We start from the raw sequence: 24,136 nt of genomic DNA on the forward strand, positions 1-24,136 counted from the left end.
ATGTCAAAAAGTCCTTCCCTCCCGAGGGCACTGCTGCTCAAAATGTGGTCCTTTAACCAGAAGAATAACCATCACCTGAGAGGTTGTTAGAACTGCAGACTCTGAATCCCACCACGACTCACTGAGTCGGAATCTGCATTTTATCCAGCCCGGCAGATGAGTCATAAAGCACCTTCAGATTTGAAAAGCACTGTCTTAAAAACACCAGCTTCTAAGGGATGAGCAGGAGGAGAGGTACTGGCAAAAAAAAAAAAAAAAAAAAAAGGATGGGGATTATGATAAGAGAAAAATGGGAACTAACACAGAGTGCGTCATACAACCAAAGAGAAAAGTCTTGGAAATAAAAGAATGATCAACAACACAATAATATCAAATGCCATAAAAACCAGAAGAAATGTGGAAGATTATAAGAAGCCTTTTGGTACAAAAATACATGTACAACTATGTTAGAACATTGAATGGCGCGTTAAAAATATAGATTCCCTTTTTTAAAAGAGGCTACTGCATGAGGAAGTAACAGTGGGCACAGATGCGGCAGGCAGTTCTTCATTTGCTTGTTTAGTTTTGTTTTTACAATGGAAGGAGATTTGAGCTTGCTCACATCCTGGAAGAAAGAAGTCAGTAGATTAGGAATTGCTTAGGAAAACACAAGAGAGGTTCAGAAGAGAAAGGGCAAAGTCACTGATGAGATGAAAAGGAAGAGTTTTAAGAGCAGTCGTTGAAGGGTAGCTTTTGAACCAGGAGTCTTAAGTCTTTCTCTGGGACCGGAGGCAGAATGTGGCAGGCGGTAGAGACGGGAATTGTGATTTTGTAATTCAGTTGCGTGCTCAGTTATCTCTTTGAAGTAGGAGACAAGGCCATTAGTCGAGATAAAGATGAACAACGAAGCAGACAGGTTTAGGCTGATTTAACGGTTACAAAACACAGAATAGAGCCGAGTCTACGTTACCTCTGGTACCGGGCAGGCTGTGCTCCAGCTTTCTTGGAAGAGTCGGTCCAGCCCCGTGAGAGCAGAAGCCCCCATCACTCTGCAGAGGAGCAGGAGGAAGCCTAGGACATGATCTTTATTCAGGCCTCGCTCATTTAGCTGGCAAAGTCAGGGGTAGAACCCACATCACCTAGTTCAAATTAACTGCTTACTTTTCCAAAAGAGCACAGTGATTTAGGCTCTTCTACAGTAGAAAAAGAAACAATCACATCATTCTTTAAAAGGTGAAATGTGACTCATTCAGCTAGAATCACAGTAAGTTTTTATTATGAATAGTTTCATCAAAAAATATAAGAATGAGACCCACTTTCAAACTTTTTGCTCTTCTCAGGGTTCTATACATGAACACCACGTGTGGCAGTGTAGGTGTGTACACTCACATCTCTGACCCGTTTCTTTTGCATCTTGAAAATAGGTAGTCTTTTCCTAGGAGGCATTGTCTCCAGAGATTTTGTTACGCTTGATTAAAGGAAAACATATGTTCTTACAGGAAGAGGAAATAACTTCTATAATCCAGAAGCTTTTACAATCCTTTTGTTTCCTGGGAAACTGTAAATGTCTTGCCCAAAATAGTTTAGGCACATAAGTAGAAGGAAGGTGGAAAGGGGAAGAAAGAATGGAGGAGAGGCAGAGGGAGAAGGGTGTATAGGACCTCAGCTGAATATTAGCTTTAAGTATGATGTACAGTCACTGATTGTATCTTACTAAGCTCTTCTCACTCTTAATTTTTAAAAAGAATATAATCCAATAAAAACCTTGATGTATAGTCTAATTTTCCCTAGAGGGAAATTGAACAACACTATACTCACTGCTATATTTACCTTTCCTTACCACTTCCAATTATAAACTCCTTTTTGCTTTATTGTTTGATGCCCTTCTTTTTTCTGTGCCATTCCTCTCTCCTTAAAGGAATGTAACGAACAGGCAAATGTAGGGCTTCCTGCACCACAGGAAGAAAAATGTCTAATAACTCAAATGTGCTTAAGTCAGAACACATTCCATTGAAAGGTGACATTAACATACACATTTGTAGTCACACAAAAGGGAATATCTACCATAATCTGAATCAGTCGGTGCTCTGCTGGTTCAATGTTATTACAGAAAAAAACCTTAGCGTGGCTCCACTTGAATATTCTGTGTACATTTCTTTTCAGGTTCAGAGACTCAGAGACTGGTGCTTTAAAAATGTCATGCTTTTATGCCCTCAATCTTATTGATTTGGGGATTTATAAAAATGCATTTTATTAGTAAGCATTCATGCAAGCACAATTAGATCAAAATAAAGCAGTACTACTTCTGCTGTATTGTTTCCTTTGTAAATATAACTCAGTTAAACATCTCAGGTAAAAGGATGATTTCTGTATCACTCACTTCTGGCTTGTGGGATTACGGTGCTTTTTTCCCCCTTATTTTTACTGTATTTTTATGAAATTTTTGGTACAGTGCACATAGATTAAAATGAAATTTAGAGAATGTGTTTTAAAAAAAGTTTTATGCACATTTTAAAGGTCTAAGTGGTGTTTTGTCAAATAAGATTCAGGAGAGCAACACAATTCTTAATCAACATTCCCCCCATTGGTTTGATGTAATCATTTCCTAATTATCATTAGAAAAATAGTTCTGAAACCACACTCAGTGATTTTTGGACAAGTTAAACTGGTTGAGGTATATTTGGAATATAAGGAACAAAGTGCTCTTGAACTGAGTTTCAGTTTATTCACCCTTTATCAAGTTGAGCTCTAGAAAGACTAGACATTACAGCGAAGTAGTATATTAGTGCTATTTGTTGATTTAATTCCAATGAGGTGAGTGATAGGACATAGCCTCTGCCTCAGCCCTGACGTTTCCAGCTAGCAGAGGAGATCTTGGCATGTCAGTTTCACGTGTCAACAATGGAAACCAGTGATTGATAGAACCAAATGGCCTATAAGAATTCAGCGGAGGAGAGATCATTTCCCCCTCAGACAAGCAAATAAAGGCAATGTGGAGGACATGGCATTTAAGCAAAATAATTCTAAAAATTCTTTAAGACAAACATGTAATTAGGGCACATTCTGGGTTTTGAACGATTGCCATTGGGACTCCTAGAGTGCCTTGAGTCTTTCCTGACTGAAGGAAAAGTAAAGTCTACTCTTCCAAGAAGATTTTACCTTTCTAATTTTGGTTTTGTTGATGGTTCAACGTTTTTATTAAGTTTATTGTCCAAGAGCACACTGTACTCCACAGTCAGATCAAATTCCCTGATCATTTTTCAATTGGAAAAAAAATGTTTAGAGGCGGTGAAGTACTTTACACCTCCTGGGTATGAATGTGTGTGTGTGTGTGTGGTGAGTGGACACAACTTAAATAAGAGGGTTTCAGAAGATCATCTGTAGACATTATGGTCAAGAATCAGGCTAAAGGAGGAAGTCTTTTTTGGATAAGTCAGAGAGAAAAAGAAAGAATATCCATTACTAGAAGGAAGAGAGGGTCAACAATATTTATGAGAAACATTTTATAGTTCATGAGTGGCTTGAAGAAGTCAAGTGCTATTTCACTGATTTGACAAAGAAAAGATGATATTGATAACATATTTTCCATTGAATGTTGCTATTGGGATTCAGAATGTAACTACCACTTTTTGAAAAGCTTATGTATGCAACTGCTATAACAATTGATGTTTAAAACCCCCAAATCTGTATTTATAATTTTGAATTTAATCATTATAGGTACTTAATTAAAATCAATTTCAAAGTATTTATGTGAATTAATTTTACTTATTTATAATTACTTAGGTAATACATGATTGTGTTTTCAATTCAGCATTAGGAAGCCAATGTGTCCTCAGATATCGGATGCTTTCCCCCAAATCAGCTTTATAAAATCAGTTATAAGATGATGTTATGATCCCAAATCCTTTACCCTCTTGAAAAAATTTCTCGAATTGTTTCATACTTTAGGGAGCTGAGGAAAGGATGCTAATTTGAAGCCCCTTGCATCCCAAGAGTACACTAAAAATATTTTGTACTTGCTATTTGTTTCACTCAATGGTATTTCTTTACTTTCTACTTCAGAACACGTAGAATAACCTTATTTTGTTTACTGCTGCACAAATCTAAAGTAGGATCATATCAGAGATTAAAAAAAACACATTGGGCTTCCCGGGTGGTGCAGTGGTTGAGAATCTGCCTGCCAATGCAGGGTACACGGGTTCGAGCCCTGGTCTGGGAAGATCCCACATGCCGCGGAGCAACTAGGCCCGTGAGCCACAACTACTGAGCCTGCGCGTCTGGAGCCTGTGCTCCGCAACAAGAGAGGCCGCGATAGTGAGAAGCCCGCGCACCGCGATGAAGAGTGGGCCCCGCTTGCCGCAACTGGAGAAAGCCCTCGCACAGGAACTAAGACCCAACACAGCCATAAATATAAATAAATAAATAAATAAAATAAAATAAAATAAAAATTTTAAAAACCCACCATTTATTAAAAAAAACACACACATTGATAGCTATGTAGGTAATTTTCTATTTTTATTAATACCAACAATTGTACATCAAATAGTGCTGGGTCGTAAGGAAGATGTCTTAATAATTTAAATATAGACCATAAAATACCCCCTTAAAATGGCTATATATGCTGCCCTTCAGTGTATAAATTGCATTTAGAGGTACCTTTTATCCGTATACTCATCAATTCTTGACATTACTAAACTTAAAATTTGACAATTGTAATGGTTATCTAGTCTCTATTTAAATGAGCATTTCTTGATTACAACTGAGTTTGAGCAAACTATTTTATACTAAATGTGCATTTCTATTTCTTTTTCTATGAATTGCTTATTCATATCCTTTGCCCGTTCTTCCATTGGATTACCGTTTCTCTAAATGATCAGTTGGAGTCCTTTATACAATTCAGATGTTAATGTTTGTTAGCTATCTACTAATTTGCTCGTTCAGTTTGTTATGGTGCTTCTTGTTGTGCATAAGTTTTTAATATTGATGCATTATTTCAAAGATCTGCACATTAGAGCCATACTCACAGCCACAATTTCTTTCTAATTCTCTCTTGAACCCATTCTAATTAGGCTTTCACTTTCACCATTTCCCTAAAACTGCACTTGTCAGGGGCATAGCTGTCATCCACCTGGCAAAATGAAGTGGCTAATTCTCAGTCCTCATCTTAACCAACCAGCCCACAGCCTTTAGCAGTTAATCGCTCCCTCCTCCTTGACGTACTTATTCTAACTGGTTTCCAGGACACGACACTCTACTGGGTTTCCTCCTACTTCACTGGCTGCTCTTCCCAGTCTGCTTTGCTGTTTTCTCCTCCTCCCTCTCTTTTCCTTTCTATCTGTACTTACTCCCTGGTGGCCTCCTCCAGTCTCAAGTCTTTAAATACCATCTATATGTCTATAGTACTTTCCAAATTTGTGCCTTAAGCAATTAAAAAAAAAGGATGTCATTCCTCAGACCCATAGAACTATCTGCATACTCAGCAACTAGAACATCAAATGGACATCTCAAACTGCACGCGCCTGAAACCAGTCTCCAGATTCTTGCTCCACACCTACTCCTCTCACAGTTTTCCCCATTTTGGTTAATCAAATCTATCCTTCCAGTTACTTAGGCCAAAAAGCACGTACTTCTCCTTGAACACTCTCTTTTTTACTCTGATCAGTCAAGAAATCATCTTGTCTCAAGCTTTAAAATACATCCAAAATATGACCAGTTCCCTTCAATGTGGCAAGTCGGTCTGAGCAATCATCACCTGGGCTGTGAGAGTAACCTAGCTGGTCTCTGCCAGCCATCCCAGCCCCGCCCTAGTCTGGATTTAACAGATCAGTCATGGTGACTCTTTACAAATGAAAGGCAAGCCACTCCATGGATCTACTCAATGCCTTAAAAACTTCCATTTCATTCAATCTAAAAGCAAATTCCTTATAAAGGCTCATGCCCACACATGATTTGTTGTTCCATTTAATCCTTTGATCTGATTTCTCACTATTATCCCCCTGCTGACTCGGTTCCAGTCCCTTCTGGTTCTGTGAATACATCAAGCATGCTCCTGGCTTAGACCTTTGCGCTGGTCGCTCTCTCTGCCTGGAATAAATACTCTTTCCTCAGGTACTCAGGTGGCCAACTCCCTGACCTCCTTCCACACCTGGATGAAGCATCCCTTTCTCAGTGAAGCTTACCCTAACTACTCTACTTAAAATAATGCTAACCCTCACATCCTATCACTTCTGATTATCTTTTGCTTTGCTCTGAATTCTCCTTTCTTTCAAAATAGTACATAATTTACTAATTTGTTACAGTTCTTGCTAACTGTATTCCATTTTGCTAGAATGTAAGTTCATGAAGATAAAGGATTTTGGTCTGTTTCATTTGTTGCTGAATTCAAGCCCCCATAACAATGCTTGTCATGTTGTACACTTTCAATATCTAACAAAGAAAAAGAGTAAGTGTGGGTACTAAATAAATCAGCCTTTCCTTTTTGTCTTGCCTTGTTAATGACAAGTTTTAAACACATTCTTGTATATTTTTAATCCTTTACTGCAATCTATTTTCAAAGTATACTTTGCCTATGGATTAAAAAAACAAATGGTATAGAGCTTTAACATTGTCCATAGCCCTTCTCAATCCCGTCTTCCCTGTACTTAGCTGTCCTTCCTAAGAGCAACCATTTTTAAATGTCTCTGTGTTTTTCTTATTCTGAAGATCTTTTCCATACATCTGAATAATATTCTTATATTATTATTGTTTTACATTTTGTTTTCTTTCAATTTTCTAGTTGTCTTCTTTTGTCTTTACTTACATTAAATGCTTCTTCAGACTCATTTTTTTCCCCTCACATTCTTAATCCTACCATTTTGTCTATGTGATATACTGTAAGCTTCACGGCCCCTGACAGCAAAATGGCCTTACTATATTTCTCTCTACTTCTGATCAAAACAATGTTTGTTTTCTGAGCCTTTTTGCATAGATCTCATCTGAGGAAATCCCATTATTACTTTCTAAGTTGTATCAGCTCCTTCCAGGATTCTACTGCTTGGTTTACTTCCTCATTTTGCTACAGTATATTCTCCATGATTTTCCCAAGAAAGCATTTATGCAGGTAGACTATTCCATTACTTGAATTTGGGACTGCTTAATAACTTCTCCTTTGATTCATAGACTGGCTGGTCCACTGGATTGAAAATATGGAATAAAAACTATTTTCACCGAGAACTCTGACGGCTTTTTCTTGTTGTCTTGTAGCGTGCACAAATGCCCATTTGCCTAAAGCCAGTCTGGTCTCATTCTTTTGCGTTTTCCTTTTTCTTTCAAAATCCTTCAGGATCTTCTCTTAAATCTTAATGTTTGGCAATTTTGCAATAATAGCTCTAGACATAATTCTCTATTAGAACTCAGTGGGCTCATTCACTTTGAAAATATGTGTTTTTATCCATTTCTGAAAATTCTCCTCCACTGCTCTCTCTCCATCTATCTTTCTATTCTGTCCTCTCTTCTCATCTTCCAGAACTTGTAAGAATCTCTAATTTGCTGACATCTCCTTCCTGTTGTCTTTTAATTGAAGTTTATACCTCTTTTGTCATTTGATATTACTTTAAAGAACATTGCAAGAAAGAGGAAATAAATACACATGCTTGCTCTTGAACTATTTTAAAATATATCATTTAATTATTTACATATTTATATTTAGAGCTTTAATCATCTGAAATTCGTTTATATTCAGGCTGTGAAATAGATCAAGTTTATATTATTTTTGCCAATAGATTGTTGATTGTCCCAGCACCACTAGTCTGAAGTAGCTGTTCCCTCTGCCTAGGATGCCCTTCCCTCTGCTCCCACTCAGCTCACACTTCAATTCCTTAGAAAGTCTTCACCAACCATCCCATCCAACATGGACTCTCTCGTTTATTTCGTTTCATCATCCTGGCTATTTTCTCCTGAGAACATAGAACAATCTCTAATTATCTTGATTACTTATGTGTTTGTTTACTGTCTGTTTCTTCTACCATATTGTACATTCCTTGCCCACAGAGACTTGATTGGTATTTTTATCTACTGCATCTAGAGTCTTCAAGTAACTGTTTTTTAGCATGTACATATAACTGAATGAACACAGAAATATGTGATTTGTATGTATGTGTGTATCTATATACATGAGTATATAAATCTATATAAATGTGTGTATATTCATGTATATGGATACACATATAAATAATATATGTGCACACGTATATCTATGCATATATATACATACATATATATGTTAGATATTAAATAAAATATAGAAGAACAAACACTCTTCTTTGTCTTATCTTGGCAGTCTGATCATTTTACTCTTCCATAGGAATTTTGAAATTTTTTGTTTGGTTTATTCTTAGATTTTTAAAAACTTGCTTTTGTTGTTGTTTTGGGGATTTAAACATACTTTTAAGGAAATGCTTATGCATACAGCTATTAGTGTAATGATGTATGTGTATAAAGCTACAGATTTAAGTTTACAATTTTAAACCTAATTATTGTAAATGCTTGATTAACATCCTTGAACTTCTCAGATTAAAAAAAATGGTCTAAATGTTTAAATGGAATAAGTACATGAACTATAAACGTCAGAAGTCTTTGCTATAGTTTGCACCTGATCTTTTCAAGGAAGACATCTTTTTCTCTAAGAGAAAATATGAAGTGGCATCCAGACAAAGACTCTATGTGCCCTACTTCCCAAAGAGACAGTGATATTCTAAATCAAATAAAGGGTGGTTTTATTGTTCTCTGGAGCTACACTGAAGTTGAAAGATTTGAATCACTGACTTTGTCAGGTAACATCACTGGGGAAACATATCTTTACTTGGACTACTCTTTTGAAGACCTAACTTCCATGAAAATAACAATAATAAATTATATGATCTATTGAAGTTTACTCAGTTCCAAATCTTCCTGGTTTAAAAAAATACGTTGTTTATCCATCTCATGACATATTTCAAGTACTATTTTTGCTCCTCTATTCCAAAAATATTTATATAATATCTCCTATTTGCCAATCAGTGTTCCAAGATTTGGGGGGTATAATAGTAAATAAGCAAAAATCCCTGCTCTTATTAAGTTATCTTCCAGTAGAGGAAAACATAAAAATAAATAAGTGAATGAATAGTATTTTATCTAATAATATGTTTTATGGAGAAAAGTAAAGCAGAAACAGATAGGGAAGAGAGAAAATGTGAGAAGGGAAGACATTTTCTTTTTTTTAATTAATTTTTATTGGAGTATAGTTGATTTACAATGTTGTGTTAGTTTCTGCTGTATATCAAAGGGAGTCAGTTGTACATATACATATATCCATTCTTTTTTAGATTCTTTTTCCATATAGGTCATTACAGTGTATTGAGTAGAGTTCCCTGTGCTATACAGTCAGTCCTTATTAGTTATCTGTTTTATATATAGCAGTGTGTATATGCAGAAGGGAAGACATTTTCAAGGAGACCTTTTGAGTGAAGACTTGACGGTGACGAGGGAGCCATACAGTGGGATCTAGAGGAGATTGGTTTAGGCAGAAGGGGTGGCAAGTGTGATGGCCCTTAGGTGCCAGCATACTTACTAAAAGTTTTCAAAGAAACCATCCAGTAAAATATCATTGCAAATTTTTGTTTTTCAATATAGATAACCTATGATATTGGATATGTGTCTCTTAGATGTTTTAAAACCATGCTTTAATTCAACAGGTCCAAAATTGAACGCATTATCATAACTCTCAAAGCTGGTCCCCCTTTTCCCGCTGTCCTATATCAGTGAATGATATTTCCATCCATACAGTTGCTCAAGCCAGAAAGCTGGGTCGATATCACTTAACAACTGCTGCATAACACATTATCCTGAAATTTAGTGCGTTAAAACAACAACGAATGTGCATTGCATGGGTCAGAAATTCAGGAACAGCTTAAGTAGATGTTCTAGCTCAGATTCTTTCATCAGGTTACTGTCAAGATGTCAGCCATGGTTGCAGCCACGTGAAGGCTTGACTGGTGAAGAGAATCTGATTTCAAGTTGGCTCAGTCAAATGACTGTCAAGTTCGTGAATCCTATTGGTAGAAGCTCTCATTTTCTTCCATGTAGCTACTTGAGTGGCTGAGGGAAGAGTGAATGACCCAAAAGAGAGCTGGGTGGAAGTAGCAATGCATCTTATGATCAAACTACAGAATTCATGTCATCAAGAAGTTACTTTGCATAGGCAACATTCAAGAGGAGGAAAATTAGGCTCCACCCTTTGAAGGGAGGTGTGTCAAAAAATTTAAATAAGCATTTTTAAAATCATTGCAATCATGCTTGAAACATTTTCCTCATTCCCAACCAGTACCAAACCATCACTAAATTTTGTGGATTTTATCAGTGATATATATATCTCTTAGATTATTCTACTCTCTCCAACACCACTGCGATCAAAATTACGCACACTATCCTCAGCTCTCACTTTGACCGCAGGAATTATTTCCAAATGGGAGCTGTAAAGACAAAAGTCCAAAATGTGATCCATGAGACACTGCACGATTGGGTACCTACAGCCGTCTCCAGCCTCATTGGTTATTACGTTGACACTTTCTGCCTCTATTCCAGACACACTGACATTCCTTTAGTCTCTGTCCTTCCCATGACACCACAGGTTCTAAGATATTTTCTCTTGTATGTCTATTCAGTCTTTTTCTGCCTGAAATTCTGGACTACTATTTCAGCAGCCCCTCCTCCTAGAAGTGTTCACTGAATTTACACAAATTGATAGACTTCTTTTGATTATTTAAAATCTTGCTAGAATACCAGAACTGAAATCTATTAAACTAAAGACAATATAAAACCAGAATTGCTTTAAATACTCATTCAATAGTTGATTTCTGAAAACTAAATGTCCTGAATAAGAAGTTATTTAAGGAAGAGTGGTAAACAAGTTTGTCAGTTAGGGCCCTTATAATTATACATTTGCAATATGACTTTGAACTTCTCTTACTAAGGTGCCTTCAACCATGAATTGAATTCATAAGCGAGGATGGGTCCATCAGATTTTTTCTTTATGGTGCTCAGTATTTCCTGAGTTTGTTGGTATTTTCTACACTTGGATTTCATGAGATACTGTTATACAATTCAGGGCCCTTTTACATTAATGAGCTTGAGTGAATTTCTCTTTAATTCAATTAAAAATATCCCTGACCAAAAGAGTCATGTTATCAAAGGCAAAATCCAAACATTGGCATAAGAATTTGACAGTTTTTGAAACATATGTGTAGAATATGTCATTTGTTTTACTGCAATTTTCTGTGAAAAATGTGTGCCACTTTTAAGTCTCCATTTTTATACTGGTTAAAGAATATCTGGCTTGCCCAACGTGAAACAACTAGTTAATGACAAAACTAGAACAAAATGTAAGCCTCCTGGCTGTCCATCTGGAGCTTCAAGCATTCTACCATGATGATTTTCATTTAATTATCTTGGGCACTGGACACATAATAGGAACTACTGAGTCTATTCTAAGTAATTTTCAATGTTTCTGATATGCTTAATTAGTTTTCTTTCAAATAAACAAGTCATTAAGAAGCTACAAATCAGTGAGTTAATTAGCTGTGTTATGGCCTTTTAGATTTTTCAGTTGAAATAAGCTGATGTCAAAACTGTAAAGAAGTAAACTATTACCCATGAGAATAGACAGTTTCCATAGAAGTTATAGTAGAAGTTATAACAATTAGCATGAGTTTTGAGCACAGCATTTTGAAAGCATTTAGTAAAAATGAATAACTTTATGATAAAAATAAAGTTTGTAGATGAAACGAACAAACTTGTATAAAGATTAGAGTTAAGAAACCTCAGATGACTACACTATCTATCCCTGTCGTCTACTTTTACTGGAGTCCTCCTTCTCCACCTATCCTATCCCTCCACCTCCTATCCCTCACCTATAACCCTATATTAACCCTTCATATACAAACACACAAACAATATGTTATTTATCACTGACAACTAGCAAGCATTGAACAGACATACCTACTAAGTCCTAATTTATGTAAGCACTGAATGTAGACACCACTGCAATCAGGTCTGGTTAAAAAAGCACCCATCACATTCTAATTGACAACTCTCCAGTTCCACCATTAAATTACAATTTTCAGACATATAACTTTGCTTTAATTTTCTCTTTCAGATTTCTATATCCTGATTTTTCCCTGTTTCTAAATATTTGTTCTAGATTCTTCCCTGATTATTCATAAGCATTACTCCTAACTTGGGCAGAAGGACAGAAGGATGAAAATGTTGGGCACTCTCTGGTGTATAATGTTTGACCTCTCCATCACTATGTTTAGTTAATTCATTTCAAAAATACTTATCCAGTTAGTTACTGTGGATGCTCTGGATTACTTCTGGGGCTATTAAAACACATGCAACAGTCATGAGTTTTGCTTAAATAGAAGATCCTATAAAGTCAGAGATAGACATTGATTGATTAATCTTATTAAAAATACAATTACAATTGTAACAAGTGCTGTTAATGAGATACAAATTTGATAAATACTGTAACAGGATTTTGCAAAATGAGATAGAATAGGTAAGGCTTCCTGAGGAAATGATGCTTAAACCAAGATCATAAAGATAAGTAGAATTTAATTAAATGAATAGAAGACCAATGAGTATTCCAGACAAAGGTAATGCCTAGCAGTAGGTTGTACCAGAGGAGCTGAAGAGGATATGGTGAGATGTGGTTGGATTATGGATAAAATTATAAGGTAGGACCAACTGGAAGGATATGATATGTGGAATACAAGAGGAGTCAAGAGTTGTCAAAGATTTTCCACCTGAGAAATGTAAAGATTTTGTTACCATTAACCAAGTTTGAAAAGAACGGAAGAGAAACAAGCTTGTGTGGGCACAGCAGGAGTTTGATGTATGTTTGCTTTTATCAGAGAGCTAGGTTGCTAGCAATCTGTGATTATTTTATTCCAGTTTCAGAAACTGAGACAATTCCAAGCTATGCTTAGCTTCCTGCTAAGACTTCTGTATTTCTGATTCATTCTTACTCGACAGTTGTAATTCTTTGCGATCTCAGACCAACTCATAGGAGTTCATGCCTTTTTGTCCCCTAAAATCCATAAAGCTTTCAAAACTTGTACACAGATTGTTAACCACTCAGCTGGTACTCTGAAGTTTATTGCCATCCTTAAGGGAAACTCACTTCTGTGAGTTTCCTTGTCTTAGATCTTAGCCATGTGATTTTTCACTGTGTTTTTAGCTCTCCGATGCACAGTTTTGTTTTCTTTTTAACCTTGTCTAGTGTTTTCAGTGGAAAGTTTAATTTGATTTAAAATATTGGCTTATAGGGACTTCCCTGGTGGTGTAGTGGTTAAGAATCCACCTGCCAATGCAGGCGACACAGGTTCTAGCCCTGGTCCGGGAAGATGCCACATGCCGTGGAGCAAATAAGCCCGTGCGCCACAACTACTGAGCCTGTGCTCTAGAGCCCTCACGCCACAACTACTGATTCCGCGTGCCACTACTACTGAAGCCCACACGCCTAGAGCCCGTGCTCCGCAACAAGGGAAGCCACCGCAATGAGAAGACCACGCACCACAACGAAGAGTAGCCCCTGCTTGCTGCAACAAGAGAAAGCCCGCACACAGCAACGAAGACCCAACTGAGCCAAAAATTAATTAATTAATTAATTTAAAAAATAGAATAAATAAGATTAAAAAAATAAAAATAAAAATAAAATATTGGGGCTTCCCTGGTGGCGCAGTGGTTGAGAACCTGCCTGCCGGTGCAGGGGACACGGGTTCGAGCCCTGGGCTGGGAGGATCCCACATGCCGCGGAGCAGCTGGGCCCGTGAGCCACAACTGCTGAGCCTGCACGTCTGGAGCCTGTGCTCCGCAACGAGAGGCCGCGACAGTGATAGGCCTGCACACCGCGATGACGAGTGGCCCCCGCTCGCCGCAACTGGAGGAAGCCCTCGCACAGAGACGAAGACCCAACACAGCCAAAAATAAATTAATTAATTAAAAAAAAAAAAAGAAAGAAAAGAAAATATTGGCTTATAAATTTAATATCTGAGTGGCCTGGGCAAAAACCTCTTTACCTTAGTGTCTTCATCTGTAATACATAGGTAATAATATCTAACTAGAAAAGTTGTTATGAAAATAAAATGATATCATATATATACACGAATCCTGTGCCTGAGAGATCAGGAAGCAACTACCATTTTTATTGTTAGGTGAATTTAAAATATCCCAGGCCTCATCAAACTGCAGAGAGAAATGAGATCGCTTTAAAATGATAATTATATTTCACTGGCACATTGCTCACAGTGGCAAGAATCAAGATCCCAGTACCCTTTCAATTTTTAGTTATTTCTCTGAGCCTCCAAGGGTCTAGAATAGTCCTTTTATATTCTTCCACTCTGGCCTCTTTTTAAAATAATTACTGTCAAACAATCAACTTAAAGCCTGCTTCACTGCCTGTGTCATCATGGCAAACAATTCGTCCTCTTCTAAGGCAGGATGCTTTAGCGTGAAATGCTCAAAACATCACATATTCTCAGATGTTTCAGTTTCTCTTTAGTTCTCCCATAAAGAAACTAAAGCCATAAAGAATTGGAAAGAATGCTCATCTCTTCAATTCTGGGTTTTATTTTTCAAACTGGGGGCTTGAAATATCAATTGCTTGTGTCTGCAACTCAGAAAGTTCCAAATAATAGTAACTGTGACAATTTTTTTTTCACTAAATGTTGTAACCCCATAGGACTGGTTTATAAAGCTAGAGAATACATAGTCAACTGTCTTTCCCCTTATACCCCAAACCTTCTCTGCCTCAAGAGTCTGGGCACTGATTTATTCCCCCTAAGTCACTGTGCTTCTGTGCAAATCAACTCATGAAAATAGATGCACAGAGATTTGTGGCCCATGTGCCAAGACTCATCTCAAACCCATATTACGTTTCCTAGCTACAGCTTTCATATTTTCTCCCAATTTTAAGGTGCATTTAGCAGAGTGAAATAAGTATGGACAATTATATTAAATCCATCTTTACAGCACCTCTATTTAGTAGTTATTTCTGCCCTCCAAAAGTGGATATATTTTACTTTCTTGTCTCATTAAAGAGGAAGGGAGGGGATAGAAAGGGAGGGGCAGGGACTTATCTTTTTGATGGATTTTGATATTTGATTTTTTATTTTTTTTATTTTTGGCTGTGTTGGGTCTTCGTTTCTGTGCGAGGGCTTTCTCTAGTTGTGGCAAGTGGGGGCCACTCTTCATTGCGGTGCGCGGGCCTCTCACTGTCGCGGCCTCTCTTGTTGCGGAGCACAGGCTCCAGACGCACAGGCTCAGTAGTTGTGGCTCACGGGCCTAGTTGCTCCGCGGCATGTGGGATCTTCTCAGACCAGGGCTCGAACCCATGTCCCCTGCATTGGCAGGCATATTCTCAACCACTGCGCCACCAGGGAAGCCCTTGATATTTGATTATAATGCTTAAAAAAAATAGGCTTCTGCCAGTCTCTCAGAAATTGAAGTCTCTGAACTTTCAAGTGACAAGTCATTATAAAAATAAGAATATATAAGATTCTTAAGTGAAAAATGTGTTCATTGATGGGAATGTGTATGAGTCCACATAGAGTTTCCAAGAAAGTTAATAGTAAGTTCAGTACTTGGTACAGCGTAGAAAAGACAAGCCAAGTGTGGGAGCCAGGCAAATTCGTGCAGAGATTGTTTTGAGATTTTCATAAATAAAAGACTTCTAAAATATCCAAAGATGCTTCCTTCAAAAGTACTGATCACGAGTCATTTGCTAACAACTTAGTAACTTGCTATAAATATGTTGAAAGACGAGGTTTAGACAAAAAAAAAAAATGGACTTCATAATAAAGTTTCTTATCCAAAATCCATTCTAGGGACTTCCCTGGCAGTCCAGTGGTTAAGACTTCTCCTTCCAATGCAGGGGATGCGGGTTCGATCCCTGGTCCGGGAGCTAAGATCTCACATGCTTCAGGGCCAAAAAACCAAAACATAAAACAGAAGCAACACTGTAACAAATTGAATAAAGACTTTAAAAATGGTCCACATCAAAAAAAAAAAAAAATCTTAAAACAAAACAAAACCCCCCCCCCCAAAATCCATTATAAATGCAACTTAGATTTCTTTTACTGCCTCCCCCTAACCTGAGTTTTTTTTCCTTTTAAGAAATTTTTTTTTTTTATACTGGAGTACAGTTGATTTACAATGCTGTGTTAGTTTCAGGTGTACAGCAAAGTAATTCAGTTATGGGTATACATGTATCTATTCTTTTTCAAATTATTTCCCATTTAGGTTATTACAGAATATTGAGTAGAGTTCCCTGTGCTACACAGTAGGTCCTTGTTGGTTATCTATCTTATATATTGTAGTGTGTGTATGTTCATCCCAAGCTCCTGATTTATCCCTCCCCTCCACCTTTCCCCTTTGGTAACTATAAGTTTGTTTTCTAAGTCTGTGAGTCCATTTTTGTTTTGTAAATAAGTTCATTTGTATCATTTTTTAAAATATTCTGCATGTAAGTGATATCATATGATATTTGTCTTTCTCTGTCTGACTTACTTCACTTAGTGTGATAATCTCCAGGTCCACCAGTGTTACTGCAAATGGCATTATTTCATTATTTTTAATGGCTGAGTAATATTCCATTGTATATACATACCACGTCTTTCTCCATTCATCTGTCGATGGGTTCCTTCCATGTCTTGGCTGTTGTAAACAGTGCTGCAATGAACATTGGGGTGCATGTATCCTTTTGAACCATGTTTTTGTCTGGATATATACTCAGGAGTGGGATTGCTGCATCATATGGTAGCTCCCCCCACCCTGAGTTTTAACAACTTAAGAAAAATGTTTTTGAATATGTAAGTATAGATTATATTGACTATTTAAAAATTAGAGTAAGATCCCAGATTGGTCACACAGAGCCTCATACTATCTATGTATGTATTTATTACTATAAGCTCTCTTAAACGATTACAGTTCTCTGAAGACAGTCTACCATTTTTCCTACGATGCTAGTCTCCATGGTGCTAGATATTACTGTAATAGGAAGAAAGTTCTAGGAGAAATATACCAGAGCAAGAGTTGTAGGTGATTGGAAGTCTCCCCATGTGCACAGCCTCCACCATTTTCAGAAGCAAAGGGGATAGCCTGTGTAGAAATGCTTTTTAGCCAAATACCCAATGTAATTTTGCCAACAATAATTCCTTTTGAGTCAAAACTGTGAATCTTTAGAAATAAAATCAATTGTCCATAAGTCATTGAATGGCTCTCGTGTCACTGAAAGAAATTTAACTAGTAAAGAAATCTGGAATATTTCTCTGCTCAGAATTTTCTCATTTGTTAATAGGTAATTATTCTGCAGAGCTTGGTTGTGAATCCCTGTTATAAAACATGAAGGTTTTGCTCGAAGGGGCAGGAACAAAGGAGCCAGCCTATCATTCTCCTCGCTATAATCTCACTTCCCACCTTCTGTGCTCTGATCCTTCCCAAGGATTCTCTGTAGAACCCAGATGGGCCCAGACAGAGTAATCTACTGAACTGTGAACACTACAGATTCAAATTTGTGTTATACACACTTACCATTCCTAACAGAGTGCTTTGCACCTAACAAATTATATGAGAACTCAAAATTCATTGTTTCAACATTTAACAGATATTTAAACGCATTTTGGCATGAGAAAGTATATCTTTACAATTTTATTGTTATAAGTTGCTTTAATTGTATTGTTAGTAAACCTCTCAGCTTCTACAAGTCTTTAAAAAAGTTTGTGTATTATACTTTTAAAATAATTTATCATCTCTTACATACCTTCACTCCATCTCAGTCCAATGTGTATTTCATGTATTCTTCTCAAAGCTCATTAATCAAATTATATTAGGGATTTTATTAATTTTTAAGTATCACATCAAAAGAATGTCTCTTAATAGAATATTTACTGGTATTTAGTCAATCACAAGTGTTGACTATTCGTTATGGGGAAACCCAGAAGGTAAACTCTGTATCTTTTCTTTTAAGAGCAGATCTTTACATTACTTATGAGAAAAGATTTGTTTTTAGAGTCTTACAAAATAGTGTTATGGGAGTTAGCTGTTACCACAGGAGTGACTACAATTATCCAGAGAGAAAGATGGATGGAGCTGCAAGGAGTGTGGCTCTTTAAAACACAAATACAATAAAAACAAATATAAAAATAAATCTAGGAACACATTGTCAGATCAGTGATAGCAAAATCAGTGGAATACCAACCTCTGTAAATTCCCTCCTCCGTAAAAGCAGTGAGAAAACTGTCAAAAAAAGTGACATTCAACTTGTTCAGAACTCTGGTAATTAATCAGAGATGTGCAGTAATCCACGAATTAGCTTAATCAAGAAAAACATCTGAATCTTGGTTAGAACAGTGGGATTTCTGGTGTTATAACTTGCCCTATTCCCATCCCCCTGTCTCGAGCTCCACGGTAGCATTGTAAGCCAATAGCCTGCAATAACAGTAAAGACAGCAGCCTGGCAGCTACCAGAGGGGACAGAATGGAGTTTGAATTCCTTTAAAATCATATTCTTGGAAAATTGTCATCATTATTTGACCTGCCTGGAGGTTTTCTGGGATACCCCACTAGCAAGACTTTTATTTGAACTAATTTGGAGCTCACCCTTTCCTGGAGATGTTTGTCAATTTTTTAACTTCATGAGTACCTGAGGCAGTAGAGAACAGTGGGTGCAAACAACAGACTAACCATGAATCTTAAAAGAAAAAACAACAGAATGATATGTTCATAGGGGTTTAGAAAAGCTCCATATATTCTTGGGCATCTAGAAGTCCACACATTATGTACAAGGCTGTGAGCATTCAGTATGGTGGGCTGAACTGCATCCTTCCAAAATTTCACATGTTGAAGTTCTAACTCCCAATCCCTCAGAACATGACTTTATTTGTAGATAATTAAGATAATGGAGTCATATTGGTGGACCCTAATCTAATATGACTGGTGTCCTTCTAGGAAGAGATTAGGACACAGACACACAAAGAGGAAGGACCATGTGAAGACACAGAGAGAAGACGGCCACCTACAAGCAAGGATGGAGGCCCTCAGAGGAAACTAGCCCTGCCAACACCTTGATCTTGGATTCCTAGCCTCCAGAATTGTGAGAAAATTAATTTCTGTTGTTTAAACCACCCAGTCAGTGGTACTTTGTTAAGAGAGTCCTGGCAAATGAATACACCCAGGGCTGTATGCATGCTCAGGAAAAACCCAGGGAGACCCTGAATTCTCAACTCTGGTGGCCGTTGGGCCCTGTGCAAATAGGAGGTAAAGGCTAAGGCAGATTTGTCAACTGCCTGACTCAAAGTTGAAGCAAAACCCTATGAACTCAGGACCCCCAGAAAATACTGTGAGATTTATTGGTCCTGGGAATTTTAAAAAATCCCTGTCCAATTATTAGCTGATCTCTAAGCTAAGTGAAAAGATATCGCAGAGTCATATATGATAAATAATATAGACTTTACAAAATTAGTTCAGAAAAGTCCATTACTAGCCAAAGACCGTAAATCAGCTATTTTAAATACATTCAAAGAGCTAAAAGAAATCATGCCCAAAGAACTGGAAAGAAAGTATGACAATAATATCTCACCAAATACAAAATACCAACAGAGAGAGAGAAATTACAGAAAGAACAGCAGAGAAATTTTGGATTTGAACGGTAGAGTAACTAAAACGAAAAATTCACGGGAAGGCTTCTTTTAGTTTCCTCTGACTGCTGTAACAATTTACTACAAACTGGGTGACATAAAACGGCAGAAATTTATTTTCTCAGAGTTCTGGATGCCAGAAGTCTGAAATCAGTTCACTGGGCCCAAAACAAGATGTGAGGAGGACCACGCTCCCACGGAGGTTCTAGGGGAGACTCTGTCCCTTCCTATTCCAGCCTCTGTTGACCGCCGGCATTCCTTGGCTATGGCCACATCACTCTAATCTCTGCTTCTCTGCCACACTGCCTTCCCTCTTCTGCCTGCCATCAAATATACCTCTGCATCTCTCTTCTAAGGATACATGTCACTGCATATAGGGCTGACCTGGATAACCTACGATAATCTCCCCCATTCAGTGCAAAATGTGAGGGAATGCCAATTCAGCGTACATAGTTAACTATAATTTTTTTTAAAAGTAGAGAGACAGAGTATTACTGGTTCAGATCCAGGTAAGTTGGTTTATTTGTTGGTAAAAGAATGTACAAGTTTATTTTCTGACAACTGAAAGGAAGAATTTTGCAAAGGAAATACAGGGAATAGTTTAGAAGCAGTAATATGTAGCTAGGAGAGCTTTGACAATGCCTTCTTCTGCCTGCTCTTCTTGGGCCATGGAAAGTGGACAAATGCTGCTTAAGAGGGCAGGTAAAAGTTACTTAAAACCAGATAGTAGAAGAAAGTTCTGGAGTTATTGAGAGGAGAGTAGGGTTGTTTTCTCTTTCATCATGATGATGATGATGATGACATTAGAATAAACTTTCCAGGGATCAGCATGGCAAGGAGTTCAACTGACCAGTAATAATCAGGGATAAAGGCTTGCAAGGTAATATGGAACCAGAAGAATAGGGAGAGAAGAAGCTTCTGTTTAGAGAGAAAGCAAGAAAGACAGAATGAAAGTTATTGAGAAGATAAGTGATTTAGAATGTCCAGAACTAGATATATCCTCTAGAACAGGGCAAGAGTTAATAGGTGCTGTTAACTGTGATACTATACTTTCAGAAATATTGTTCTCACATTACCATTGATATTGTATTTTACCGTTGTGATTATGAATTACTGAATATATGTGTGTGGTAGACGACTTAATGGTGATGGCTCTAAGGTTTATTTTCCCTTCTTATTAAACATTCTGGCAGGAGGAATTTAATAACTTGATACTGCTGAGAGTGACCACAAAGGTTCAGGGTTTGGCGATGCTCTAAGTTGAGTGACAGAGCTGGGAGGACGTGATGACTGACAATCTCCAGGAAGTAACATCAGGTTGAATATAAATATTTCAAACAGATGTGTGTTCAGAAAGCCTGCTTCACTTTTCTGAGCAAACTCTGTGGATAAAAAGAATCATTTGATATTAGCAAGTAGGCCTAGACCTTCTGGGGACCAACCTAGGTAAATGAGGGGCTGGTCGGGGGTTCAGTCATTTGTGGGCTTCTCGGATGAGCAGCTGCAGAAAAAGGAAAATGTTTGAATGAAAAAAATACAATAACCCTTTAACTTTCCTGGACACAGGTTCTCATCCCATAATAGCCAACTGCACAGACCACATTTAGGGTAATTTCTCAAACTCCATGCACAAATTTTAGGTCTGAACAAAATGTACTGTATATGAATGACACAAAGTGAAAGCAGAATGAATTTAACTGAGTATGTTACTAGTATAGGAAGCACTCACTCTAATTGAAGAAAAGAACATTGTTGTTTAATCTGTAGGACCGAAGTTTTATTACTGTTGAGAACAATTCTCAAAACTTGAAAGGTGATGTTCCTTTCCTCTATAAAAGCAGTAAGAATTGTATTTCACAGCTGAACTTTCATATTTTCTTACGTCTGAACAACTTAGGATAATTTTAGCTAAAAATTGCAATCAGAAATCAAATTTGGATAAATATAAATTTTGAAAGCCTAATAATTTGGAGTGGCTTTGTTTCCAGACTTAAATATTGTCACCACTGAATACATGTGAAAAATTGTAAATTCTGACTGTAAATCTATAAATACCTATCTGTCGCTATGATAATATTCACTATACAGTATATAAACCTTTTGTTTTGTTTTATTGTTTTCAAACTGTATTTTTTTGTTTTATTGTATTTTTGCTTAGCATTTTTATTTTATATTTCTAGGTAACAACTGTTAGGAAGGCTCTTTTTTTGGGTAAAATCTGTATTATTTTTTCTCATTTGCAGTTTGGTTGCAACAAAGGAAACAGATAGTGCAAGGTCTCGAAGTGCCCCAATGTCACCTTCTGACTTTCTGGATAAATTAATGGGAAGGACGTCAGGGTATGATGCAAGAATCAGACCCAATTTTAAAGGTAATTGTTTTGCTTACTACAATATATGACATGTGTTTTATTTTTTATTATTTTTTAACATCTTTATTGGAGTATGATTGCTTTACAATGGTGTGTTAGTTTCTGCTCTATAACAGAGTTAATCAGCTATACATATACATATATCCCCATATCTCCTCCCTCTTGCGTCTCCCTCCCACCCTCCCTATCCCACCCCTCTAGGTGGTCACAAAGCACCGAGCTGATCTCCCTGTGCTATGCGGCTGCTTCCCACTAGCTATCTATTTTACATTTGGTAGTGTATATAAGTTCATGCCACTCTCTCACTTCATCCCAGCTTACCTTTCCCCCTCCCCATGTCCTCAAGTCCATTCTCTACATCTGCATCTTTATTCCTGTCCTGCCCCTAGGTTTGTCAGAACCTTTTTTTTTTTTTTAGATTCCATATATACGTGTTAACATGCGGTATTTGTTTTTCTCTTTCTGACTTACTTCACTCTGTATGACAGATGATTAAACAAGATAAATTTTCAAATTGATTTCCCCCCAAATTCTAAAGCTTATTTCCAGTAATCCTCCAAGCACTATATTGGTCAAAGATATGTCTTGAAAGAAGAAATATATTCTCATGTTAATAGCTCTCAGAATTAGTCTTCTTTGGACCATACGACATTACATTAGTTTGTGTACAACCTCATGATTTGATATTTTTATACATTATGAGATGATGATTGCAATGAGTTTAGGTACCATCTGTCACCATACAAAGTTGTTACAACATTGTTGACTATTCCCTATGCTGTACATTACATCGCCGTTGACTTATTTTACAGCTGGAAGTTCATACCTTTTAATCTCCTTCACCTATTTCGATCATCACCCTACCACCTTCCCCTCTATTCCCTTGTCTATTTTCTTTTTCTTTTAAGAAATGTGCCTACTGAATCAAATGAACTAATTTAAAGTGGGTATTATATATGCTTTCCCTTCCAATTTGTCAAAAACCAGGAATTAATCCTGTGAGACTTTAGGGGCATGACTCAATAATGTGATATTCCACTAGTCTAAGTTTTTTTGAAAAAATAAATGAGTAAAATTAAGTATATATTTAAAAAAAAGAATAGGAACAGAAATTTGCCAAACAGATGTGACAATATATTACAATAACTTAAATGATTTAGTATTCACTTCTTCATGGATTAAAAAAATTTTTTTCTTTTTGCTGTGCCGCACAGCGCACAGCGGGGGCCTTAGTTCCCCGACCAGGGATGGAACCCATGTCCCTGCAGTGGAAGCGCAGAGTCCTGACCACTGGACATGGATTAAAATCTTAATGAAAAAAAAAAAAAAAAAACCTAGAAAATACCTAGATAACTGATCAGACAATAGGAAAATATTTTTAAAATATAAAATTATTGAGAAAAACCTGTATGTTTGACCTTTCAGGAATTTATAAATTTCATAAGAGGAAAACAAAAAATCTTATTAGAGACATTCTCAGACAATTTGCAGAAGATAAATAAGAATATTCAACCTAATTAACAATCAGTGAAGTACAAATTATAATAATAATGTGACAGCATTTTCACCTTTCAAATTATCAACACTTAGTAATAATATTATTGATAATTATTTCAGTCTCAAACACATTATTACAAAATTTATTTCTGGAATACTGATTTTAAATTTGTGATTGTTTTCACAAGTACGTTTACATTAAAACAAAATTTATCTTCCAGACTATAGAGAAGAACAATTATTAAAAAACTATAAAATGACTTTATTAAAATGTAACTTTGTATTTGCTCTTTTATATACTGCTTACTTTGAAAAACTCTAGATGTAGATATTTTTCTTTAAACAAAATTATGATACTTATTTGTACTATTTTGTATCATTTCTCTAAAATAAGTACACCTTTTAAAAATCCTATTTGTTTGAGAGAAAACACTGCAGTACCAGGCATAAGCCACACAAACTACAGGAAGGTTGTGTTGCATATTGCTAGGCGGGTGCTATTTTGTATGTTTATCTGTTTGTTGTTTTATGATAATAGTAAAAATCATGTACCTGAATTGGGTAAAAATTAAATTGTCCA

General features: G+C 36.7%; 1 protein-coding gene across 2 annotated transcripts in view; it reads left to right on the forward strand.

Moving 5' to 3' along the window:
* Positions 1–24,136, forward strand: part of GLRA3 (glycine receptor alpha 3) — a 191,011-nt gene that overhangs the window by 14,106 nt on the left and 152,769 nt on the right. For both annotated transcript variants that reach the window (XM_061199482.1, XM_061199483.1), the window contains exon 2: positions 21,932–22,059. In XM_061199482.1, coding sequence (XP_061055465.1) covers positions 21,932–22,059 — 128 coding nt within the window. The remainder of the gene's footprint in view (positions 1–21,931; positions 22,060–24,136) is intronic.

This window comes from Eubalaena glacialis, chromosome 9 (genome assembly GCF_028564815.1).
Source record: "Eubalaena glacialis isolate mEubGla1 chromosome 9, mEubGla1.1.hap2.+ XY, whole genome shotgun sequence".
Classification (NCBI taxonomy): Eukaryota; Metazoa; Chordata; class Mammalia; order Artiodactyla; family Balaenidae; genus Eubalaena; species Eubalaena glacialis.